We start from the raw sequence: 19,707 nt of genomic DNA on the forward strand, positions 1-19,707 counted from the left end.
GCAGGCAAGGACACTGCTGTCCAGCCACGTCGCTCCGTGTCCGTCCGTCTGTCCATCCACTGGGCTCTGCCTGCCGGGTCCCTTCGTGCGCTCGGTGACATCGACCCACACAAGCCCCCAGCGCTGTCCCACTCCCTCGGAGACGCTTCGGGCAAGGACGCTGCTGTCCATCCACATCCAGCCCTGCCCATCTGTCCATCTGTCCATCCGTCCGGCTCCGGCCGGTCCCTACGTGCCCTCAGTGCCCCCGTCGGGCTCGGCCAGGCGCGGCTCGCCCGGGGCCGCGGGCGCTGCCAGGCTCTCGGCCTGCAGGAGCAGGTTGCAGCCCAGGAAGAGGACGGCGAAGGTGACGGCGAGGCAGAGCACCAGCACCACGGCGATCTGGGCGGCCTCGCCCAGCGCCGTGTCCTCGCGGGTAGCGTTCATGTCCCCCTCCTCCTCCTCCTCTTCCTCCCAGGAGCAGAGTGTGGCAGTGACAGACGGGGAGGGTTTAAGTGATGTCAAGGACCGTTTTATCCCTCCCTCCCTCCCTCCCGTGGCTCCCCTGGTGCTGGGTGCCCCCCCGGCAAGGGGCTCCAGCTCTGCCCTGCCCTGGAGCCCCCCTGGAGGGGTGCAGAGTCCTGTGAGGAAGGGGGAGTCACCGCAGACCCCTGCCTCGGAGCCTCGGGGGGCAGCTGGGGCCGTCCTACCGCCCATTCTGCCTCTCCCAGCGTGGCCACTCAGCCCCACAGCACTGGGGACCCCCAGCGCAGCCCCGTGGCTCAGGGGACCCCCAGCTCAGCCCCACAGCACTGGGGTGCAATGGGGACCCACAGCTCAGCCCCTTGGTTTTGGATTGATGGGAGCACCAGCTCAGCCTCAGCATCCGCTTCCCCCCTCCCGCAGCCCCCACAGCCAGGATGTGACCACGTGAAAGCAGAAACACTTTATTTTTGGGGCAGCTCTGGCCCCCCGCCAGGGACAAGGGCGACACCAGGGGACGGGCGGTGATAAGGGACACGGCCAGCACTGGCTGTGTGGCACCAAGGATGCTGCAGAGGGCTGGGGTTCAGCTGTCACCCTCTGCCAGGCCCCAGCACCACTCGGAGCTGGCGCCATACGTGCCCTGAGGACTCACCCCGGTCATCAGCCAGGCCGGAGCCACCGAGCCAGTTCTCCAGGATGGACAAAACCCCACGGCACAAACCAAAGAGCAGCAACCCTCAAATTACAGTCCAAGCTCCTCCCAGAAGCTTTCTGGTGGTGAAGAAGCAGATCCAAGCGGAGTCACTGTCCCAAAAGTGCCACGGCCTGGGGGACAGGTGACACCAGCCCTACAGTGCCAGCGTGTCCTTGATGAGCCGGCGCATGGTGGTGGTGACCGAGGTGCCCAGGGAGTCCGTGATCTGGTAGGAGATCTTGTACAGGTAGGGCTGCACGTCCTTCAGGCTGGTGTCGAAGACGTTGTCCACCTCGGACTGGGTGGGCATCTTGGGCAGGTACTCGTGGCGGTTCATCACCTCCACGATGTTGATGATCTTCTCGCAGAGCTTCTCGCCCACCTTCTCGCGGCAGATCTGCCTCTCCTGCTCGTTGGCCAGGTTCACCACGTTCACCTTGATGGTCCAGAGCTCCCAGGGGATGCACTCGTCCGAGAAGGGCCACCGTGATTTCTTCTTCTGGTAGAACTCCAGGGAGATCTGCCCCATCCCGTCGGAGCCGGAGCTGCGCAGCGCGTCCTGCGCGACAGCACGTGGTTCATGAGGGGACAGGGAGCGACTGACCCCTCCTCGGGCACACCCCACCGGCTTTTACAGGATCACAGAACATCCTCAGATGGAAGAGACGCCCAAGGATCATCTGGTCAAACTCCTGGCCCCCCTCAGGACAATCCCACCCCACGCCTGAGAGCGCTGTCCGAACACTCCCTGAGCTCTGGCAGCCCCAGGGCCGTGACCAAACCCTGGGGAGCTCTTCCAGTGCCCAATCACCCTCTGGGGGAAGAACCTTCTCCCAATATCCAGCAGCCTGCCCCTTCCCTGACACAGCTCCCTCGGCTCCTGCCGCTCTCCCAGGGAGCAGAGATCAGAGCTGCCCTAGGGATGAAGCTCCTCTCAGTCTCCTCCTCTCCAGCTGAACATATCTAAAGCTGCTCTTTCTGTGCCTTTTTTGCTACTATTTCCACCCCTGCTGGCACCCTCTTTACCTTGAACTCCCCCACAGCCTTGCGGAGAGCCCGGTCGAGCTCCTCGGAGGAGACGCGGACGTAGGCGAAGTCGATGAAGTCGCAGTCCACGTCCTGCGTGCCCACGGTGCCGATGGAGTAGGTGCCCTCCTTCTTGTAGTGGAACTTGCCGGTGCTGCGGTGCAGCAGGACGGTGTGGAGCACGGCCAGCATGGCCTCCTCCACCTGCCGCCCCTCCACCGACACCTCCAGCACCTCGGCGCGGCAGTTCATGGCCGGGGCGGCGCTGGAGGGGGCACAGCAGCGGCTGCTGAGGGGACAGGAGGGTGGGCAGGGGGTGTTGGTCACAGTCCAGCTTGGGGGGCAGCCCCTCTGCCAAACCCCGGAGTGTCCCAGTCCCCCCACAGGGACCCGGTGTGACCCTCCTGGTGATCCGCGGGGACACAGATGTCCTGATTTGAGTCCCCCACAGGCCACAAGGATCCAGGCACCCTCGGTACAGCCCCCACAGAGACTCAGATGTCTTGGTTTAAGTCACATCCCACGGATGTGGACCCTCCCACAGCCCTCTGTAGGAATCCAGGTCTGGATGCCCTACAGGGATGTGCGAGGCTCCTCCACAAAGTCCCAAACATCCCGGTCTGGTCTCGTCACACCCCAGGGCCGCGTCCCGGCGCGTGCCCGCCCACCTCACAAGGGCCCCGTGGTGCCAGTACAGACCCCTCAATGTCCCACAGGGACCCAGATGTCCTGGCCTGAGCCTCTAAGAACCCAGAGAAACCAAGACGTGCTCACCTGGTCCCCTCATACCCCAGGGCGGTGTCCCAGCCTGGCTCCCCCCCCGCTAGCACACAGGGACGCCAGGAATCCTGGTACGGGCTCCGCAATACCCCAGAGGGACCCAAACGTCCTGGTCAGGTCGCCTCAGGGACCCGCAATACCCCAGAGGGACCCAAATGTCCTGGTCAGGTCCCCTCAGGGACCCGGGTGTCCCGGTACGGGTCCTCACAGGAGCCCGGGGTGTCCCGGTTGGGCCCCCCCAAAACACCACACAGATCCAAACGTCCCGGCCCTAGCCCACCTCAGTCTCCCACGGAGTGCCTCAGGTTCCCTCCGGGCTCGAGGACCCGGATCCCCCTCGGTCCCCGGGCCCCCTCAGCCCCGGTCCCGGCCCCGGTCCCCACTCACCGCCCGGGCCCGACCATCTGACGGCACGGAGGGAAGTGGATCATCCCATCTGAGCGGGGGGGACAGCACACACCACCAGCAACTGTAGTGGCTCTTACGACCATGACCAACGTGTTTCATCACTCTGAACTTGATTACGTGACTATTTCGCCCCTTCGGTGCCGTTCCAGGCCTCGGGGCTGTGCCGGGCGTGGAATCGCCGTTCCGAGTCCGCGGATTCCCCTCTCCCCGGCTTGGTTCGTTCCTATGGGTCATAGAGCTGTAATGCCGTAGCCCAGAGCGGCTCACCGGCTCCAATAGCGCCCCCTGTGCTGGAGGCTCCGCGGCGGTACTGCAGCCCGTGTCCCCCGCTGACCCTTGCGGGGACAAGGCGACAACGCGGGGGACACGCGTGGGGACACGGGCCACAGAGCGGGGGCCGTGGGCATCACAGGGGCACGGGAGACACCAGGATATGGGGCAGCAGGGCCGGGGGGAAATAAGGACACAGATGGACACAAGGGACAGAGTGACACAGGGATATGGGGACAGGAGACGGAGGGGATATGGGATAAAGGGACATGAAGACTGTGGGGACAAAGGGACAGTGAGATGGCTGGATATGGGGATATGGATGGACAGGGGGACACGTGGATATGGGGACACGGGGCACAGGGAGTAGCAGAAGCAGGGACGTGGGGACTTGGGAGACACAGGAACTGGGGATGGATGGACGTGGGGACACCGGGGATACTGGAAACAGAGACCTGGGGACATGAGGGTGATGGGGACAGGGGGATGCATGGATGGGTGGACATGGGGACAGGGGGATGCATGGATGGACAGAGACGTGGGACACATGGAACGGGGACATGCGGATTTGGGGCACTGATCGCCCCTGGGGACACATGGCTCGGTGTAATCAGCAGTAGGAACGCGGCCGTGGGGTGTCACCGCGCGGGGAGCCGGGCACACACCGACCCACGTCCGTGCCGCGCAGCTCCGGGGGCCGCCGGCGTGGCCGGAGCTCTCCACGGAGCCGCTTTCCCTTTGCCCTGCCGGTACCGTCCCTCCTGCAGCACCGCTGCCGAGGGAACGGGGACAGAGCCCGGGACAAGGTGAGCAGGGGACAGCCCTGAGCAGCGGGGAGGGGACAGGGAACGGAGCAGAGCCGCGCCGAGCTGTGCCAACCCCCGTGCCCGCTGTGTGCAGCTCCGCTCTTCCCCAGCCCGGCTCCCGTCCGCGGCCCCGCCGTGCGTCAGCGCTGTCCCCAGGGCGGGGGCGGCGGCGAGGGGACAGAGGGACCCTTGTTTTGTGTCACCGCGGGGCGCCCCCGGCCCCGCTCCTCAATGCGGCCCTTGTTCCGCACCGGCGCTGGGTATCCCCCGTTTTGCTCCGGGGCCAGGCTGTCCCCAGCGGGAGGAAGGCGGCGAGCCGCGGGGACACATCAGCCACGCGTGTCACCCCCCCCCCCCCTTGCCTTGGAACGCCTGGCTCTGTCCCCAGCTCCTGCGATCGCGACCCCAAAAGCCATCAACCCCCCCCTCAACCCGGCCAGGGGTGGCACTGCCAAGGGCCACGTCCCTAGGAACACGAGCGGGGGACACGGTCACGCTTCCCGGTTATTTTGGGGAGGATAAATCAGGCAGGCGACAGGTGCGGGGCAGCGGCAGGCACCGCCGCGGGGGTGAGTGACGGTTCAAGGGCAGCGGCGTGGGCAACGTGCGGCTCCGGCGTCCCGGCTGTCCCCGGCTGGCCCCAGCTCTGGAGCCCCGGCTGTCGCTGGCTCCGGTGCCGCAGCTGTCCCCAGATCCGCCGGCCCGGCTGTCCCCAGCTCCGGCATCCCGGCTGCGGAGCTCCAGCTGTCCCCGGCTCCATCGCCCCGGCTGTCCCAGCTCCAGCGCACCGGGTTTTTTTTCCCCCGAGCTCCAGCGTCCTGGTTTTATCTTCTCCGTGTCCCAGCTGCCCCCAGCAACGACATCTGCACTGTCTGAGCCCCGGCTCTGGTCCCCAGGACTGTCTCCAGCTCCAGCGTCCTGTTTGTGCCCAGCTCCAGCCCTCCCGGCCCCCCCCAGGAGTTCTGGCTGCCCCCAGCTCCAGCACCCCGTTTTTCCCCGTCTCCAGCGTCCCAGCTGCCCCCAGCCCCTTTTCTCTGTCCCCCTTTCCCGATCCCCCGATATTAACTCGAGGGACAAAAGTCCCGCCCAGTGGCTCTCGCTGTACGAACAAGTTTATATACAGAAAATGGCCAAAAAAAAAAAAAAAAAAGAGGGAAACGCAGAAAAATATATATAAAGGGAAAGGGGCCGAGGTTGAGGGGGTCGGAGCCGCCCCTCGCCCGCGCCCCCCGCTCTGTACAGGACCCGGCCGGCGCTATTTACATCAGGGGCGTTTTTACAGGGGAAATGGGGGCACCGCGCCGGCGATGCCCCCGGGGAAGACGGCACCGGGGCTGCCGTGGGGATGAGCCCCGGGCCGTGAAGGCACACGGGGCACCCCCGAGGGTGCCCCCAAGAAGACTCAGGCATCTGAGGGAGGGGATCCAGATATCCTGGGAGCGATCCAGAGGCGATCCCAGGCGTCCCCGGAGTGACGCAGGGGTGGTCCCAGGCATCCCGGGAGCGATCTAAAGGTGCCCAGAGGGTCCCAGGCAGCCTGTGGGTGAGCCAGGGGGGATTCCAGGTGCTCTGGGGGTGATCCAGAGGTGTCCAGTGGAGTTTTGGGGGTGAACCAGGGAGGGAGGTCCCAGGCATTCTGGGGGTGGTTCAAGAAGGGGTCCCAGGTGGGTACGTAGAGTCTTGGGGATGGCCCGGGGGGGCTCCCAGGTGTCCCACAGGTCATTCAGGAGTCCACAGGGAGGTCCCAGACATTCCAGGACTGATCCAGGAGTGACCAGGGCAGGTTCCAGGCATCCCGGCGGTGATCCAGGGGTGCCCAGGCGGTTTCTGGGCATTCTGGGGGGGTCATCCGGGGGGGGTCCCAAACATCCAAGGGTTGATCTAGGGCTACCCAGTGGATGTTCCAGGCATCCCAGGGGTGACCCAGGGGTGCCCAGGGGGTTCCCAGGCATCCTCGGACAGAACCAGGGTTGCCCAGGGCGGGTCCCAGATGTCCCCAGGCGGGTCAGGGGCTCACGGCGGCCCCTTGCCCGGGATTCAGAAAGGCAGAGTGTCCATGAAGATCTTGTCGACGATGGGCGGCGGCGGCACCAGATCCTCCAGCTTGAGGTAGAAGATGCGCTGGAGGCCCTGGGTGCAGAGGCTGCGCAGCTCCGGCAGCTTCCCCAGCAGCTTGGAGAGGCAGCTGGAGCGCCCGGGCTCAGCCCCCGCTGCCGCCACGTGGTCCTTGAGGCAGCCCACGATGCGGTTCTGCAGCTCCTCCACCCGCTTCGGCTCCTTCAGCCCGTGCCGGTCTGGGGTCACAACACAGAGCGTGGGACTGCGGCGACGCGCACGGGGCGGGGACGGGGACGGCGACGGGCGCGGGGCCGCGGGGGTCTCACCTGTGATGATGACGAGGGCGGCGAGGCAGGAGAAGGAGGGCACGTCGACGCTCATGCGGTGCAGGCTCTGGGAGAACTCGAGGATGGCGTCGATCCACTCCCCGAAGCCGCGCACGCACTGCTGCCGGTGCAGCACCACCCCGTTGCAGAAGATGAGTTTCCCTTCCTCCGGCTTCGAGCTGCCAGCAGAAATCCAGGCGTCACCCCTCGGCATGCCTCGAGTTCCCCCTGCCCCGCGCTGCCCCGGGGCTCACCGGTACGCCAGGCGCAGGATGAAGAGCTCCAGGAAGGCTGACTCCAGCAGAAGGTCCTGGTCCTCCTTGGGCAGCTCGGTGAAGCCCTGGATCTTCTCGGCCCACTTGCGGATGACGTCCATGGAGCCGGTGAGCAGATCATAGAACTGCTGCACGTCCACTGAGTCCTCCTTCTCAAACGGGCACGGTGCTGACTCCTGGAACTGGGATGGGGATGGGTCAGGATTGGGATGGGAATGGGAGAAGGACTGGGATGGGGACGGGTCAGGATTGGGAAGGGAATGGGAGAAGGACTGGGATGGGGATGGGTCAGGATTGGGATGGGGACGGGAGAAGGACTGGGATGGGGACGGGTCAGGAACTGGGATAGCGATGGGTTGGGATTGGGATGGGAACAGGTGAGGAACTGGGATGGGGATGGGTCAGGATTGGGATGGGAATATGTCAGGAACTGGAATGGGTCAAGAATTGGAATGGGGATGAGTCAGGAACTGGGATGGGTCAGGAACTGGGCCAGGGGTGGATCAGGAATCGGGATGAGGATGGGATCAGGATCTGGGATGGGGACAGGTCAGGGACTGACAAAAAGTTGGGTCAGGAACCGCGATGAGGACAGGATCAGGATCCGGGGTGGATCTGGCTGGGTGAGGAACTGGGACGGGAATGGGTCAGGATCCATCCCTGGGCAGGGCGAGGAGCTGCACCATCCCTACCTTGGAGTAGTCGAGCTTGGTGGCGCTGGGGATGGAGTCGATGTGTGCCCGCACCAGCGAGGTGATGAGGCTGACCGGGGACGCGTCTGGCGGCTGTTTGGGCTTGGAGGGGAGACGACCCCGCCGCCCCTTCAGGCTGTCGGTCCGGACCACTGCGGTTGGGACGTGCAGTGAGCGCCTGTGCCCAGCGCAGCCCGGAGAGGCTGCGGAGCGAGGACTCCCCGCTCCAGCCGGGCACCCCCCGCCCTCCACGGCACCCTGGTACCTTCTTTGACCATGCCGACCGCCAGGCACTTCTGGAAGCGGCAGAACTGGCAGCGGTTCCTGCGCCGCTTGTCCACAGGGCAATCCTTGTTGGCCAGGCAGATGTACTTGGCATTCTTCTGCACCGTGCGCTGCGGGTGGGGAAGGAGCGGCCCGGCTCAGCCCGGGGCGCCGAGCTCCGAACAAAAGCCCTTCTGTCCTCCCCCTGCCTCCCGCTCCAGCCCAGCATCCGGCTCCGCGTCCGCGGGGAGGGCTCCGCGGCCCTGCTCCCTGCCCTGCCCCTCCCCGGGGCGCTCCCGCAGCATCCTCCTGCTGCCGCAAAGCACTGTGGGAATATCCCCGCAGGGCACGGCCAGCCGGGGGTCGGTCCCTCGGTCCCCCTTTACCTTGAAGAAACCCTTGCAGCCCTCGCAGGTGCGCACGCCGTAGTGCTGGCAGGACGCGTTGTCCCCGCAGACGGCGCAGCGGCCCTCGCCCGCCCCGGGGCCGCGCAGCTTGGCGGGCGCCAGCGCCGGCCCCTCCAGCAGCGGCGAGGCGGCGACCAGCGGCAGCCCCGAGAAAGCCCTGGCGGCACCTTGGCTCGGGGGGAAGGCGTCCGTGTCCAGCAGCCGCGGGTCCACGCGGGGCGAGGGGCCCGGCTGCCCCTTCAGGGCCGAGGGGGATCCTCCAGGGCCGGGGGCCGGGGGGCCGAAGGCGAAGAAGGAGGGCTGGGACCCCCCGCCCTTGGCTGGCTCGGCCCAGGGCTGCCCGGCCTCGTAGTTCGGCAGCGGGGAGTACGGCCCGAAGGAGCCCTCCCAGCCCGGGGCCTGCGGGGGCTGGAAGCCCGGCGTGGCGGGCGAGGGGATGGAGCAGGGGCTCCCGTAGCAGTCCGAGCCGCTGGAGGAGAGGGTCTCGTCCGGCTGCCCGCCGAAGGCGCTGGGGTAGCAGCCGTACACCTGGAAGTCCTCCAGCTTGAAGGCGCCGGCGGCGCTGGCCTGGCCGCTGGCCGGAAGCTGGTAGAGGAAGGCGTCGAACTCGCCGGCGTAGCCCTCCATGAAGGTGCTGAAGCTGGGCAGGGCCGGGGCGGCCGCCAGATCCGCTCCGGCCACTTCCATGGGGAATCGGCCGCCCTCGGGGCAGAGCAGCTCGGCCGGGCAGCGCTCGCAGGGGCCGGTGCCCGTGGTGCTGCTCTGGGCCTGGATGCAGGGCATCTCTGCGGGGAGACACGGACGTCACCACCCCTCTGTCGTTCCCTCGGGGTGGGAAGCGTGGGAATTTTCCCTGGGCCTCCCCTCGCGCTGGAACTGGACCCCCAGTAGCCGCTGGCTGAATTGGTGGCGGCCACCGGCGTCCCTGGGAAAGGTCACGGCACAGCCAATGGGTGCAAAGGACATTCCCCAAAACGCTGGCTTAGCAAAAGCCCCCGAAAGGGAAGGAGGGAGGAATGTGGCCAGCAGATTCCCAAGGCCTGGGGCTGGCCAAGGGAAGCCAGAGTCGGGGCTGAGCTAGGTTTTGAGGATCCCACTTGCCCCGTAACCCCTTTGGGGGTTGTTTTTTTTTGGGAATGTCAGCGCAGGCAGCCCTCCAGGTGAGGGGAAGAGGAGCCCACCCTCAGTCCCTGGAGTCCCCTGGGGTCGTGCGTGGGTCTGACGAGCCACAAGACAACCGGAGCCCCGTGTCCAGCTGAAAGCCAAGCCAGAAGTGACCCCAATGGCAAGACGATAATGTAATTCATCTCGCAGACCTTTAAAGGTCACGCTGCGCTGGCCCCCGGCCACGCTCCTGGCACGGCCCTGCTGCCAGAGCCCCCGGATTCCCCCAGCCAAATCTGGGCAGCTCTCTAGGGCACCAGGAAAGCCGACACCCGCCAGGAGCTGGGTTTAAAAATACCCAGCGTGGGTCCGGCCCTGGCACCCACGGGATGGCACCAGCCCCCAGCCTCCTGCTGGTGTCCCAGCCGAGTTTGTGCGTGCCCAGCTGGGCTCAGAGGGGACAGTGACCACCCCCAGCTGCCTCCTGTCCCCGAATGAAGCCCAGGGGACCTGAGGCCAGGCTGGGGACACGGGCCTGGGGGACACTGTCGCTGCCAGTGGGAGTTTTCCTCGCCAACACCAAAACCCTGGCAGATGCAACGCCTCGAGCCTTCCCGTGCTCCCGGCTGCTGGAACGCTTTTGCTCCCACCCGCTCTCTGACAGCATTTGGGATCCCCTCTCTGCCCTGTGCCCCCCGGGACCGGGCACAGCTTCTGGCAGCAGCCTCTGCTGTGCCCACGGCCGTGCTCCGTTCGCAGATTCCTCCTTCGGGAGTGCCCGCACGGGCGGGTGGCAGCCGCTGGCACCGGGCCCCGGGCCGCGGGCAGGCGAGAGCAGCCGGTGGCACCGGGGGTGGCAAACGCTGCCCACATCCCTGCCGGCACCTGCTGCCCGGTAATGCCGCGGCTGCTGCTGCCAGGCCCGCGTGGGCTTTGCCTGCACATCCCCGGCTCCACTGGCAGGTCCTGGAGCTGCCGGCGCATCCCTGCCCGCAGTGCCGGGCTCCCGCGGCTGCCCGCTCCAGTTCCGTCAGCGCTCTGCTCAGGGATCCCGGGGTGATGCCCGGTGTGGGGTGACTCTGCCCCCCGCAAGCCCCAGAGATGGGGATTTGCTGCATAAGCAGCTGGCCCCGCTCGGGGTGCCGCGATGAGGGAACCAGCCCGGTCCCCCGTGGCTCAAGCAGCGGCTCCCGGTCCTGCGCAGCTCCTCACGGAGGAGCGGGTGGTGTCGGGCTCCTCCCGGGACCCCCGGGGCCGGCACCTCTGGCTCTGCCAACTCTCCCCCGTCTGCGCGACCCCCGGCTCTTCCCGGGACTCCGGACCCAGCTCCTCCCGGTGCCGCTGAAACGCTCCATCCCCTGCACCTCCCAGCGCCACGCGGGACGCCCGACTCGGCTCCCCCGGTGCCCCCGGATGCCCAGAAAGGGGCAGCACCGCCCGGTCCGTTCCACCGGGACCCCCGACTCTCGCCGGTGGCACCGAGCTTTCCTTCCACGGCGTCCTCCGGACACGCGAGCCCCGGCTCCGCCGGGACGCTCCAGCCGGTTACCGCTGGTTCACCCAACCACATCCACCTTTGCGTGACGCCCACCTCCCTAATCCCCTCCCCACCCCCGCTGCCACCGGCACGCCCGACCCCCATCCCCTCGCACCGATCCGAATCCCTCCCGGTGCCTCCCGGGACAACGGCTCCCGCTCGCCGCCGCGCTCCCGGTGCGCGCAGCCCTCCCCCGCTTCCAGCGCGACCCCCGGTGCCCCCCGCGCATCCCCGGTGCCGCCCGTACCCGGGTGCCGGCGCGGCGGCTCTCCGGTTCCCGCTGCTGCCGCCGCCGCTCCGCGGGCTCCGCCGGGCTCCGGCCCCGCCACTACTTTCTCTTAAGCGCTCGGTGACGCGCGGGGCGGTGCGGGGCCGGTGACGCACGGGGGGGGGCGGCCCCGGCGGGGGCGCGGCCGTGACGCACGCGGGGTTCCATTGACGCACCCGCGGCCCCGGCTAAAAATACCCCCGCGGCCCCGGCTAAAAATAGCTCGGGCGCCCCTCGCTTCCCCACAGATCTCCCCCCCGGGGCTCCGGGGGCCGCCGGCGGGGGGGAGGGAGGCCCCGGTGGCGGGGGTATCCCCGGTGTCCCCGCGGCGGGTGACCCTTCGGGATGCGCGGTGTCTCCTGGCTGGCGGTACCCCGGGGGCCGGCGTGTCTCGGTGCCTCCATCCCCGCTGCTCTCTCGCTGCCGGTGTTTTCCGGTGTCCCCTCGTCGCCGGTCCTCCGGTGCGCCCAGCCCCGATGCCCCCTCGGTGCTGGCATCACTCAGGTGCCCACCCCCGGTATCCCCGGTGCCCCCATTCCCGGTGTCCCTTCAGTGCCGTGCCCCCATTCCCGGTGTCCCCCCGGTGCCACCGGTGCCCATCCGGATATCTCCGGTGCTCAGCGGTGCCGGGACCCCCGGTGTCCTCCCGCTCGGTGCCGGCTGCGGGGGGAGTGACGCGGGGTCCCGCCCCCGCCCGGTCCCCGCGGGGAGCCCCTGGCCGGGGCGATGGAAAGAGCGGCGGCTGCTGGCGGCTGCCGGCTCCGGGAACAGCGCCCGCGGGCTGGAAAGATGAGCTCAGCCCGTGCGGGGCCGGCCCGGGCCCGCGGGAGGGGACACGGAACTCCTCAGTACCCTCCGGTGCCACTCCGGTACCCCCTCAACAGCCTCCGGTACCATCCCGGTACGACTCCAGCGCTTCCCGCGATACCCTCCGGTAGCACCCGCAGCTTCCCAGCCGGTACCGCCGGTACTACCCCGGTACTCCCTTGGTATCTTCTGCCACCCACCCGGTGCACTCCGGTACCAGCCGGACCCGTCGGGGCCAAACCGGGGACAAACCGGGGGCAAACCGGGGCCAAACCGGGGGCAAACCGGGGGCAAACCGGGGACACACCGGGGACAAACCGGGGACAAACCGGGGGCAAACCGGGGGCAAACCGGGGACAAACCGGGGACACACCGGGGGCAAACCGGGGGCACCCGGCCTGCTGTGCCCGGGCTGGCAGCGCCGTTAGGGCTCCCCCTACAAACAGAGCCCCCGGCACGGTCCCACCGGGCCCCGGTGCCCCGGGAGGAGCGGCGGGAGCAGCCCGGCACCGGAGGGGGTCCGGCGGTACCGGGCGCCGTCGCCGCCTCCTCCCGTTGCCCGTTCCTTCGCTCCGGCCTCGCTTCTCGCTGTCGCCCGCCCCCGAAGGGGGTTCCGTGACGTCACACCTGCCCCGCTGACGTCACACCTGGTCGCTGACGTCTCGGGGATCCCGCGGCAGCACCGGGGCCGCCCCCAAAGGGATCCCCCGAGCCCGGCGGGGTCCCTGCAACACGGGGCGGGGGGGGCACGGCCGGTGGCAGCCCGAGGATACGGACGGGACGGGCCAGGGAGGGGGGTCCCAGAGCTCTTGGGGGGGGTCCCAAAGGCCGCAGCCCCCTGTGTTCCTCTCCTGAGGCGGCGTTACCGGAGGGTGACACCGGCAGCCCCCGCAGCCGGCATTAGCTGTACTCCGGGGGAGGAAACCCGAGCCCAGCCGCCCTGGCAAGGCCACGGGGGCGCAGAGGGGGGACCCCCGGTCACGCCAACCCCCAGGGATCCCCCCCCCCGACACGCAGGTGGGCGCGCGGGGATAACGATGCCCACCCCAGGGTGGGCGTGGGGGCTCGCGGGGTGCCCGCGCCCTGATCAGCCGGTGCCCGGGGCTGGCGCTGGCTCCGCGCCAAGGGCCTATATTTATCGGTAATGACAGGCTGCTCCGGGGCGTTCCCGCTCCGAACCCCCCGGCCCTGCCCGGCTCAGCCGGTGCCACGCGTGACCCCGCTGTCCCACGGCCGCCTGCCCATTTCCGGGCACACGCAGCTCCAGGTCGGGGCTATAAAAAGCTCGGCGTGGGGCGGCAGCTGCGACAGGGGGGGGGTCCCGTGATGGATTTGACGGGAACGGGGTGCTCCGACCCTGGCAGCTCTCGGGAGGACGCCGGGGCTGCGAGAGCCAGACCATAAATGTCCAGCACAGAACCGTCCTGGCACGGGGACAAGGCGGGACAGTGTGGGGGAGCCGGCTGAGCCCCCCACCCCGCGCCCCACGCAGCTCCCACCCCCGCGTCTCCAGCAGGCTCCCCTGGGCTCCTGCGGGGGACGGGGAGGGGAGAATCGGGGTCCCCCAGTCGTTGGGGGCAGCTTTGTGTCCCCCCCCCCAATTCCTCCGGACGCTGCTTCGGCGGCTCTGGGGGACACTGAGGCAGGGCGTGGGGGGATCCCCAGTGCCAGTCCTGCGTGGGCACCGTGTCCCCCGCCGGCGGAAGGGCTCGGGGTGGGACTCGCTTCCCGCCGGCTGCCGGAGGAAACGGGGCAGGAAAGGGCCTGGCCGGGGCCCCGCAGCGCCGGGACGTGGCCTACGGCACCGGGGGGCTGCAGCAGGCGGGGGGGACACGGGGAAGGGGGGGGAACACCCCGGAGCTCCCTCGCGTCCGAGGTGACATCAGGGCTCTGTCCCCCCCCCCTCAGTGACAGCCACGCATCGCCGCAAATCGTCTCTGTATTGGCGAGCACCGGCGCGGTACAACGGGGGTGGGACCCCCACAGCCCCGCCCCGAGCCGGGGAACGCGGGGATCCCCTCCGGGGAATAAAGCTGCTCCGGGGGTCCCGAGATCAGCGCCAGCTGCGCTTCAGGAGCGTCCTCACGTCTGTCCCTTGGTGCTGCGTCGGTGGAACACAAACCTCCTTCCTGCAGCGCCCCGCGGACGGGCGCCGGGCAATGAGGAAAATGAAGAAACCCCTCGCAATAAATAAATAAATAGTCCTGGGTGGGGGGCGGTGGGACCGGGCTAGAGGTGACTCTCCTCTTCCTCCAGCGCCCGGTTCAGACCCGGGATGAACTTGAGCAGCCGGCGGCGGAAGCTGCTGTGCCGGCTCTTGCGGGGGGCGGCCGCTCCCTCCGCGGGGTCCCCGGCCCGGGCCCAAAGCCTCCCCGCAGCCCCCGGGCCCCCCGAACACTTGAGGCTGGCGCTGCGGGCCAGGGCGGGGCGGGGGCGAGGCGGAGGGGGCGCGGGACCCCCGCTGTCCTCATCCTTGTCCTCGTCCCCATCCTTGTCCCCATCCAAGGAGCCGGAAGAGGCGAAGACGCAGGTCTGGTACAGGGAGTCGTCGCTGCCGCTGGCACGGGAGGAGCCCCCCGGGAGACCCTCCCCCTGCAGGCACCAGCGGATGGACTCCAGCGTGTCGTAGATGCTGGGGTCCTTGGCCACCACACCTGACGGGAGACACGGGGGTGTCGTGGGGAGGGGGCCACAGCCGGTGCCCCAAAACCATCCCGCCGTCCCCCACCCTGCACTCACCCCGCACCAGCCGCTGCTCCTGCACCATCAGCGAGCGAAACTCCCCCCACTTCTCGTAGAGGGTTTGCTGGGGGCAAGGTGAGGAGGTGAGGACCACCGGGGAGGGGTCCCCAGCCCCCCCATGCCAGCCCCCCCTGCCAGCCCCCCGCTCACCTTCAGGTACTGCAGCCGTGCCTCCAGCTCGGCCCTGCGGATGGACGTCCCATAGAGCGTGTCGAGCCTGTGGGTGGGCAGCCGTCAGCACTGGGGGGGCTGCAGCCACCCGGGCCCCCCCCCGCCCCCCGCGCCCCCCCAGCTCACCGCAGAACATTGCCTGAGCTCTTGATGATCTCCACGATCTCCCGGTGCCGGATGCCCTCCACGTTGAGCCCGTTCACCCCCGTGATCGTGTCCCCTAGAGCGCAGGGTGAACGGGGATGGGGGGGTTCAGGGGTGCTGCTCCCCTCTCCCTGCTCCCCCCCCCCGGGGCTCCCCCGGGATGTGCTCACCGGCCTTGAGCCCCGCGGCCTCGGCCGGGCTCCCGTCGTGCACCCGGCACACGAAGGTGAACATCTCCACGCTGTTCCTGTCCTGGTGGTGCAGCCCGTAGGTCTGGAATTGGGAGGGGGGACGGGTCTGGCGAGGGGCACGGGGACACCCCGACCCCCCGGGAACCCCCCCAAACGGCAGCCACGGGGCAGTAATTGCAGTGTTGAATTGCTGCAGGGTGAGGTGGGGCAGCAATGCAGCTCCCCCGTGGTGGGGGGGGGGGGTCCTGTGCCCCCCCGGCTGCCCCCGGCAGCACGGCCGGGGGAGGTTCAGGAACACGGCATCTCTGTCACGGCTAAAAATAACCCCCAGCTCTGAGACGACTTAAAAATACCCTCGATGCAAAGGAAGGGTGGGGAGCACGGCCCGGCTCGGCTCGGCACCCACCTGGATCTCGAAGCCGAAAGATTCCTCTGCCTTCTTCTCCAGCATCACCACCCTCCTGGGGGACACAGGGATCAGGGACAAGGCAGAGCCCCAGGCACATCCAAACCCCAGCCTGTGCAAACCTCGGGCTCGTCTCAAAATGCTGCTCTGGGGTCCCCCAAGGACAGGACACCCCGCCCTGAGATGGGATCCCCCCAGGGAATGAGACCTCTCCCCAGTTTGCTTTGGCCACAGCCCTGTCAGTCCTGTGGGTGCCAAGCAGGATCCCCATGGGTCTGGGGGTGTCTGAGCCCACCGGGGAGCTGTGACCCCGTCACTGCCACAGGTTCCCCATAAAACCCCCCTCACTTCCAGCCCTCTCGGGGTATCCAGAGCGGAACGATGTCCCAGGGCCAACTCCAACCCTCTGGGGCAGGAACCCCAGCCCCACTCCCGCGTCCCCCGTCCCTACCTGTGCTCCTCCGGCGACTGGCTCGGGGATGCCCACTTGAACCCCGCGTCCTGCGGCAAAGGAAGAGCCATGAGCCGGGGGGGGACGCCCCAGGGGACATCCCCGCACCTCCTGCAGGGCGTCCCACCAGCGCAGCACCGCACCAAACCCCGCGGGAGCACCGTGCCAGGCCGGCACCGAACCAACACCCGGCTGCCCCCCGGGGCGGGCCGGGCATAACGGGGCTTTGATGGGCGCTCAAAGGCACCCTCAGAGCTGCCCCGAGCTCGCCCCACGCTTTTGACGTCAACCGCGCCGCACCCACCCCACGCCGAGCTCCGAGGGGCCCCGGCACAGAGGGGCCCTGTTGTGGTCACAAAGTCGGGTTTTTTCATGCAAAAGCCACCCCCCGCTCCGGCCCAGACAATGTCCCCGTTGTGGCAGGCGCGGAGGCGCGGGCGGGCGCAGGGACCGGCGGGGCACGACGGGACCCTCAGCGCGGGGCAGGAGGTGACAGGGATGTCCCCGAATGCCCCTGGGTGGCTGCCGGGCTCTGTGCGGTGTCACCACAAGCTGCTGCTCCCTTGAGAGCGGCACACGGCACGTGCTGCTGGTGGCGGCCGGGTTCCCTCCGTGCCACGCTGGTGCCACCAGATAGCGACCGCCCACCCCAAACCGCACCCGTGGGCGCAGAAACACCAGAACCGGGTGCGTTCACCCAAGGGAAAGTTGCCGCCCGTCGCGCTGGGCCCCAGGTCCCCGCGGTGACGGGAAGGTGACGTCCTGCGCGCCTCGGGGACGTGCGTGGTGGCGGTGGCCTCGGCTGGGGAGCGGGAGCCAGGCCGCCGCGCGTATCTGGGCTGTGGCAGCTTCTGCTCCGGATGTCGGCTCTGCTCTCGCTTCCCCACAACGCTCAGGAAACACCGCGGGGCCGGGGCAGCGGCAGGGCGGTGTCGGTCCCAGCGCCGCCACGGAGGGGTTTTTCCAGGGGTCCCGTGTGGGAGACCTGGGGGATTCCGGGACCTGTCCCCTCCCCTCCCTAAGCCAGACCGGGGCTCTCGGGGTGCGCTGTGGCCGATGCCCTTGTCCTCATGGGGCAGAGTCCGGGGGGCCGTGGGGTCACCCCTGGCCCGGTGACAGAGCCACGCACGGCGGGGTGGGGGTCTGGCCCCGCACCCCGAAAGCTGCAGGGCAGGACACGGAGAGGGAGCAGGACAGGATGTGGGGCTTGGGGGGACGCTGGGAAGGAGCACAGGGAAAGACACCTGAGGGAACGTGGGGAGGGACCTGAACACGACGTGGGGCTCGTGGGGGGAAATCAGGCTGGGGGTACAGGGAGAATGCGGCGGCAGGACGGGGGCAGGATCCGGGACAGGATGTGACGCCTGGAGGGGACAACGCGGAGCGGGACGGGGACACCGGGAAGATGCTGCGAAAGGATGGGACAGGGACGAGGAGACGCTGGGGCAGGACAACAGAGTGAGGACGGTCACCGGGGCACGATCGGGACACCGGAGCGCCACGGGGACACGAGGAGATCTTGGGCGGGCCCCCGGGGCAGGACGAGAGCCCGGCAGCGGACCCGCAGGGCGCAGGCACCGGCGGCCGGGCGGGACAGGGGACGCGGCGCAGCTCCGCTCCCCCCGCAGCCCGATCCCGCTCGCGGCGCCGGTTCCCCCTCCGGTCCCGGTGCTCAACCGGGGGGCACCGGGGCGGTTCCCGCACTCCCCCGGCCATCCCTACCTTGCGCACGCGGGGCAGGGTCCCGCCGGCCGCCGCCAGCGCTCGGTAGAGCTCGGCGGGGCCGGGGCTCTCCGGGGCCACCGCCGGTGCCTCATCGTCCTTCGGCCGCAGCCGCCGCCGCCGCCGCCGCCGCAGGGTCATGGCCGGGCCGGGCGGTCCCGGGAGCCGCTATATGGCCCCTGGGGGCGGGGACGAGGCGGGACTCGCCCCTTCTGGAGCAGAACCGCGCCCAGCGGGGCGTTAAAGCGCGGTGGGTTCGGAGATAGACCACGCCCCGCGGCCGGCAGCGGCCGCATCTCCGCGGCCCCGAGCCGGGTCGGGACCCGCTGGGGGGGTCCGGTGCGGGGGGAGCCCGTGGAGGGCTCTCCCCATTGCGGGGGTCCGGCAGGACGGTCCCATGCGGGTTCCTGCTTAGGGATCCCGGGGGGGCTCGGGGGGGTTCGGTTCCGCCTGGGGTGCTGGTCCGTGCCCCTCTGCGGGTCCCGGGGGAGGGTCCAGGGTGGGGGGGGTCCCGCGTGGGCGCATCCTCAGGGACACCACGGGGTTCAGTCCGGCGGCTCCTGTGGGGCAGAAGGAACCTGGGGGAGGTGGTGCCCTGAGGGTGCAGGGTGGGATGCTGCTGGGAATGTCGCTGTGAGGCGCCAAGGACGGTTCCCAGCCATCGCCCCGGGGATGATTTGGGGAGAAGCCGGTGGTTTCCGGGAGCAGGAGCGATGCCGGGCTCCGCTGCTCCCCGACAGCTGCCACCACGTCACCCCCCAGGCCGCCAAAGCCGCCAAAGTCGCATTTGGGATTTAATGGGAGGCAGGAGCTGGGGCAGGGGCGGCCGCAGCCCCCGGCCCGGCTCCCAGCGGGGGCAGCCGCAGGGATTTAAGCTGTTCCTGCAGGATCTGAGCTGCGCTGAGCCGGGACGCGGAGGGAAGAACAATTCCCGGAGGCAGCCGCGGTGGCTGCTGCGGCCGCGCCGTGAGGCTCCGGCAGCTCCTCGTTGCGCCCCGGCGGGAGGCAGCGGGAATTTTCCAGCTGGAGTCGAGAGCTTTGCCCAAATGTTTGTTTAAAATTTGCCAAAAGAGAAATTGAAGATCGTAACAACCCCGCTTGGCGTCCCACCCAAACCTCCCGCCCACAGCCTGGCCTGGGGTCACCAGGAGGAGAATTTGCTCCAGGAGCAGAGCTGCTGAGGGCTGGAAACGCTGGGGGAAAGGATGGGACTGAGCCCACCACCGCTCCTGAGTCACCAAACCGCTGGGGACGAAGAGGAACACCCCATCTCGTTCCCAAAACCCGGTCATGACTCGGCCCGCGGGCTGCAGCCACCTCAGACTGTTTTGCCGCCCCGTCTCCTGGAGGAGCAGACAGGTTTTGCTCCAAAATCCTCCATGCTCTCGTCTCGCTGCTGCCCACGCTTCCAGGATGGGGCTGGATTTTCCTGGGGACCACAGCAGGAGCTTCAGACAAAGCTGGGAATGAAGAAGGACAAGCCCAGATGGTGCCTCCCCCTCCCCACCGTGCCTGAGCCCGGGGGGACCCCAGGCCTCGGCAGATTTTCCCCTTGATCCGCTCACAACAGGCTCCGTTTGCAGGAGGCTCTAATTAAGGAATTAGCAGCACCGTTCACCCTCGGAAGCAAGCAGGGTGTTGTAGGGCCACGGGGGAGTTTGCTGCGGGGTTTGTCTTTCCTTGAAGCTCTGGG

At 68.7% G+C, this 19,707-nt stretch overlaps 3 protein-coding genes across 6 annotated transcripts; all 3 read right to left on the bottom strand.

Annotated features, from left to right (window-relative positions):
* Positions 1-910: 910 nt before the first annotated feature.
* Positions 911-3,489, bottom strand: ATG101 (autophagy related 101). Of its 4 annotated transcripts, none has more exons than XM_040088382.2 (3): positions 3,353-3,489; positions 2,186-2,474; positions 911-1,718 (listed from the first exon to the last, which is right to left on the bottom strand). In XM_040088382.2, the coding sequence occupies exons 1-3, from the start codon at positions 3,454-3,456 to the stop codon at positions 1,314-1,316; spliced, it is 798 nt and encodes a 265-aa protein (XP_039944316.1). In that variant the 5' UTR covers positions 3,457-3,489; the 3' UTR covers positions 911-1,313. The 4 variants fall into 4 exon arrangements, with proteins under 4 accessions (XP_039944316.1, XP_039944319.1, XP_039944317.1 ...); XM_040088385.1 differs by having other exon boundaries at positions 2,186-2,471; positions 3,353-3,368; XM_040088383.1 differs by having other exon boundaries at positions 3,246-3,358.
* A 2,108-nt stretch (positions 3,490-5,597) lies between these two features.
* Positions 5,598-11,411, bottom strand: NR4A1 (nuclear receptor subfamily 4 group A member 1). The gene is made up of 7 exons (XM_040088514.1): positions 11,360-11,411; positions 8,451-9,256; positions 8,066-8,195; positions 7,801-7,952; positions 7,088-7,290; positions 6,834-7,012; positions 5,598-6,743 (listed from the first exon to the last, which is right to left on the bottom strand). Exons 2-7 carry the CDS (start codon positions 9,252-9,254, stop codon positions 6,487-6,489), a joined length of 1,725 nt encoding a protein of 574 aa, XP_039944448.1. The 5' UTR covers positions 9,255-9,256; positions 11,360-11,411; the 3' UTR covers positions 5,598-6,486.
* A 2,697-nt stretch (positions 11,412-14,108) lies between these two features.
* TAMALIN (trafficking regulator and scaffold protein tamalin) lies at positions 14,109-18,140 on the bottom strand (the record flags this gene model as incomplete). The annotated part of the gene is made up of 8 exons (XM_040088351.1): positions 14,109-14,841; positions 14,927-14,993; positions 15,080-15,146; positions 15,227-15,320; positions 15,415-15,517; positions 15,842-15,896; positions 16,293-16,342; positions 18,015-18,140. Coding segments are annotated over 8 exons (987 nt in total), but the record flags the coding sequence as incomplete, so codon positions are not given.
* Positions 18,141-19,707: the final 1,567 nt, after the last annotated feature.

This window comes from Hirundo rustica, chromosome 30 (assembly GCF_015227805.2).
Source record: "Hirundo rustica isolate bHirRus1 chromosome 30, bHirRus1.pri.v3, whole genome shotgun sequence".
NCBI lineage: Eukaryota > Metazoa > Chordata > Aves > Passeriformes > Hirundinidae > Hirundo > Hirundo rustica.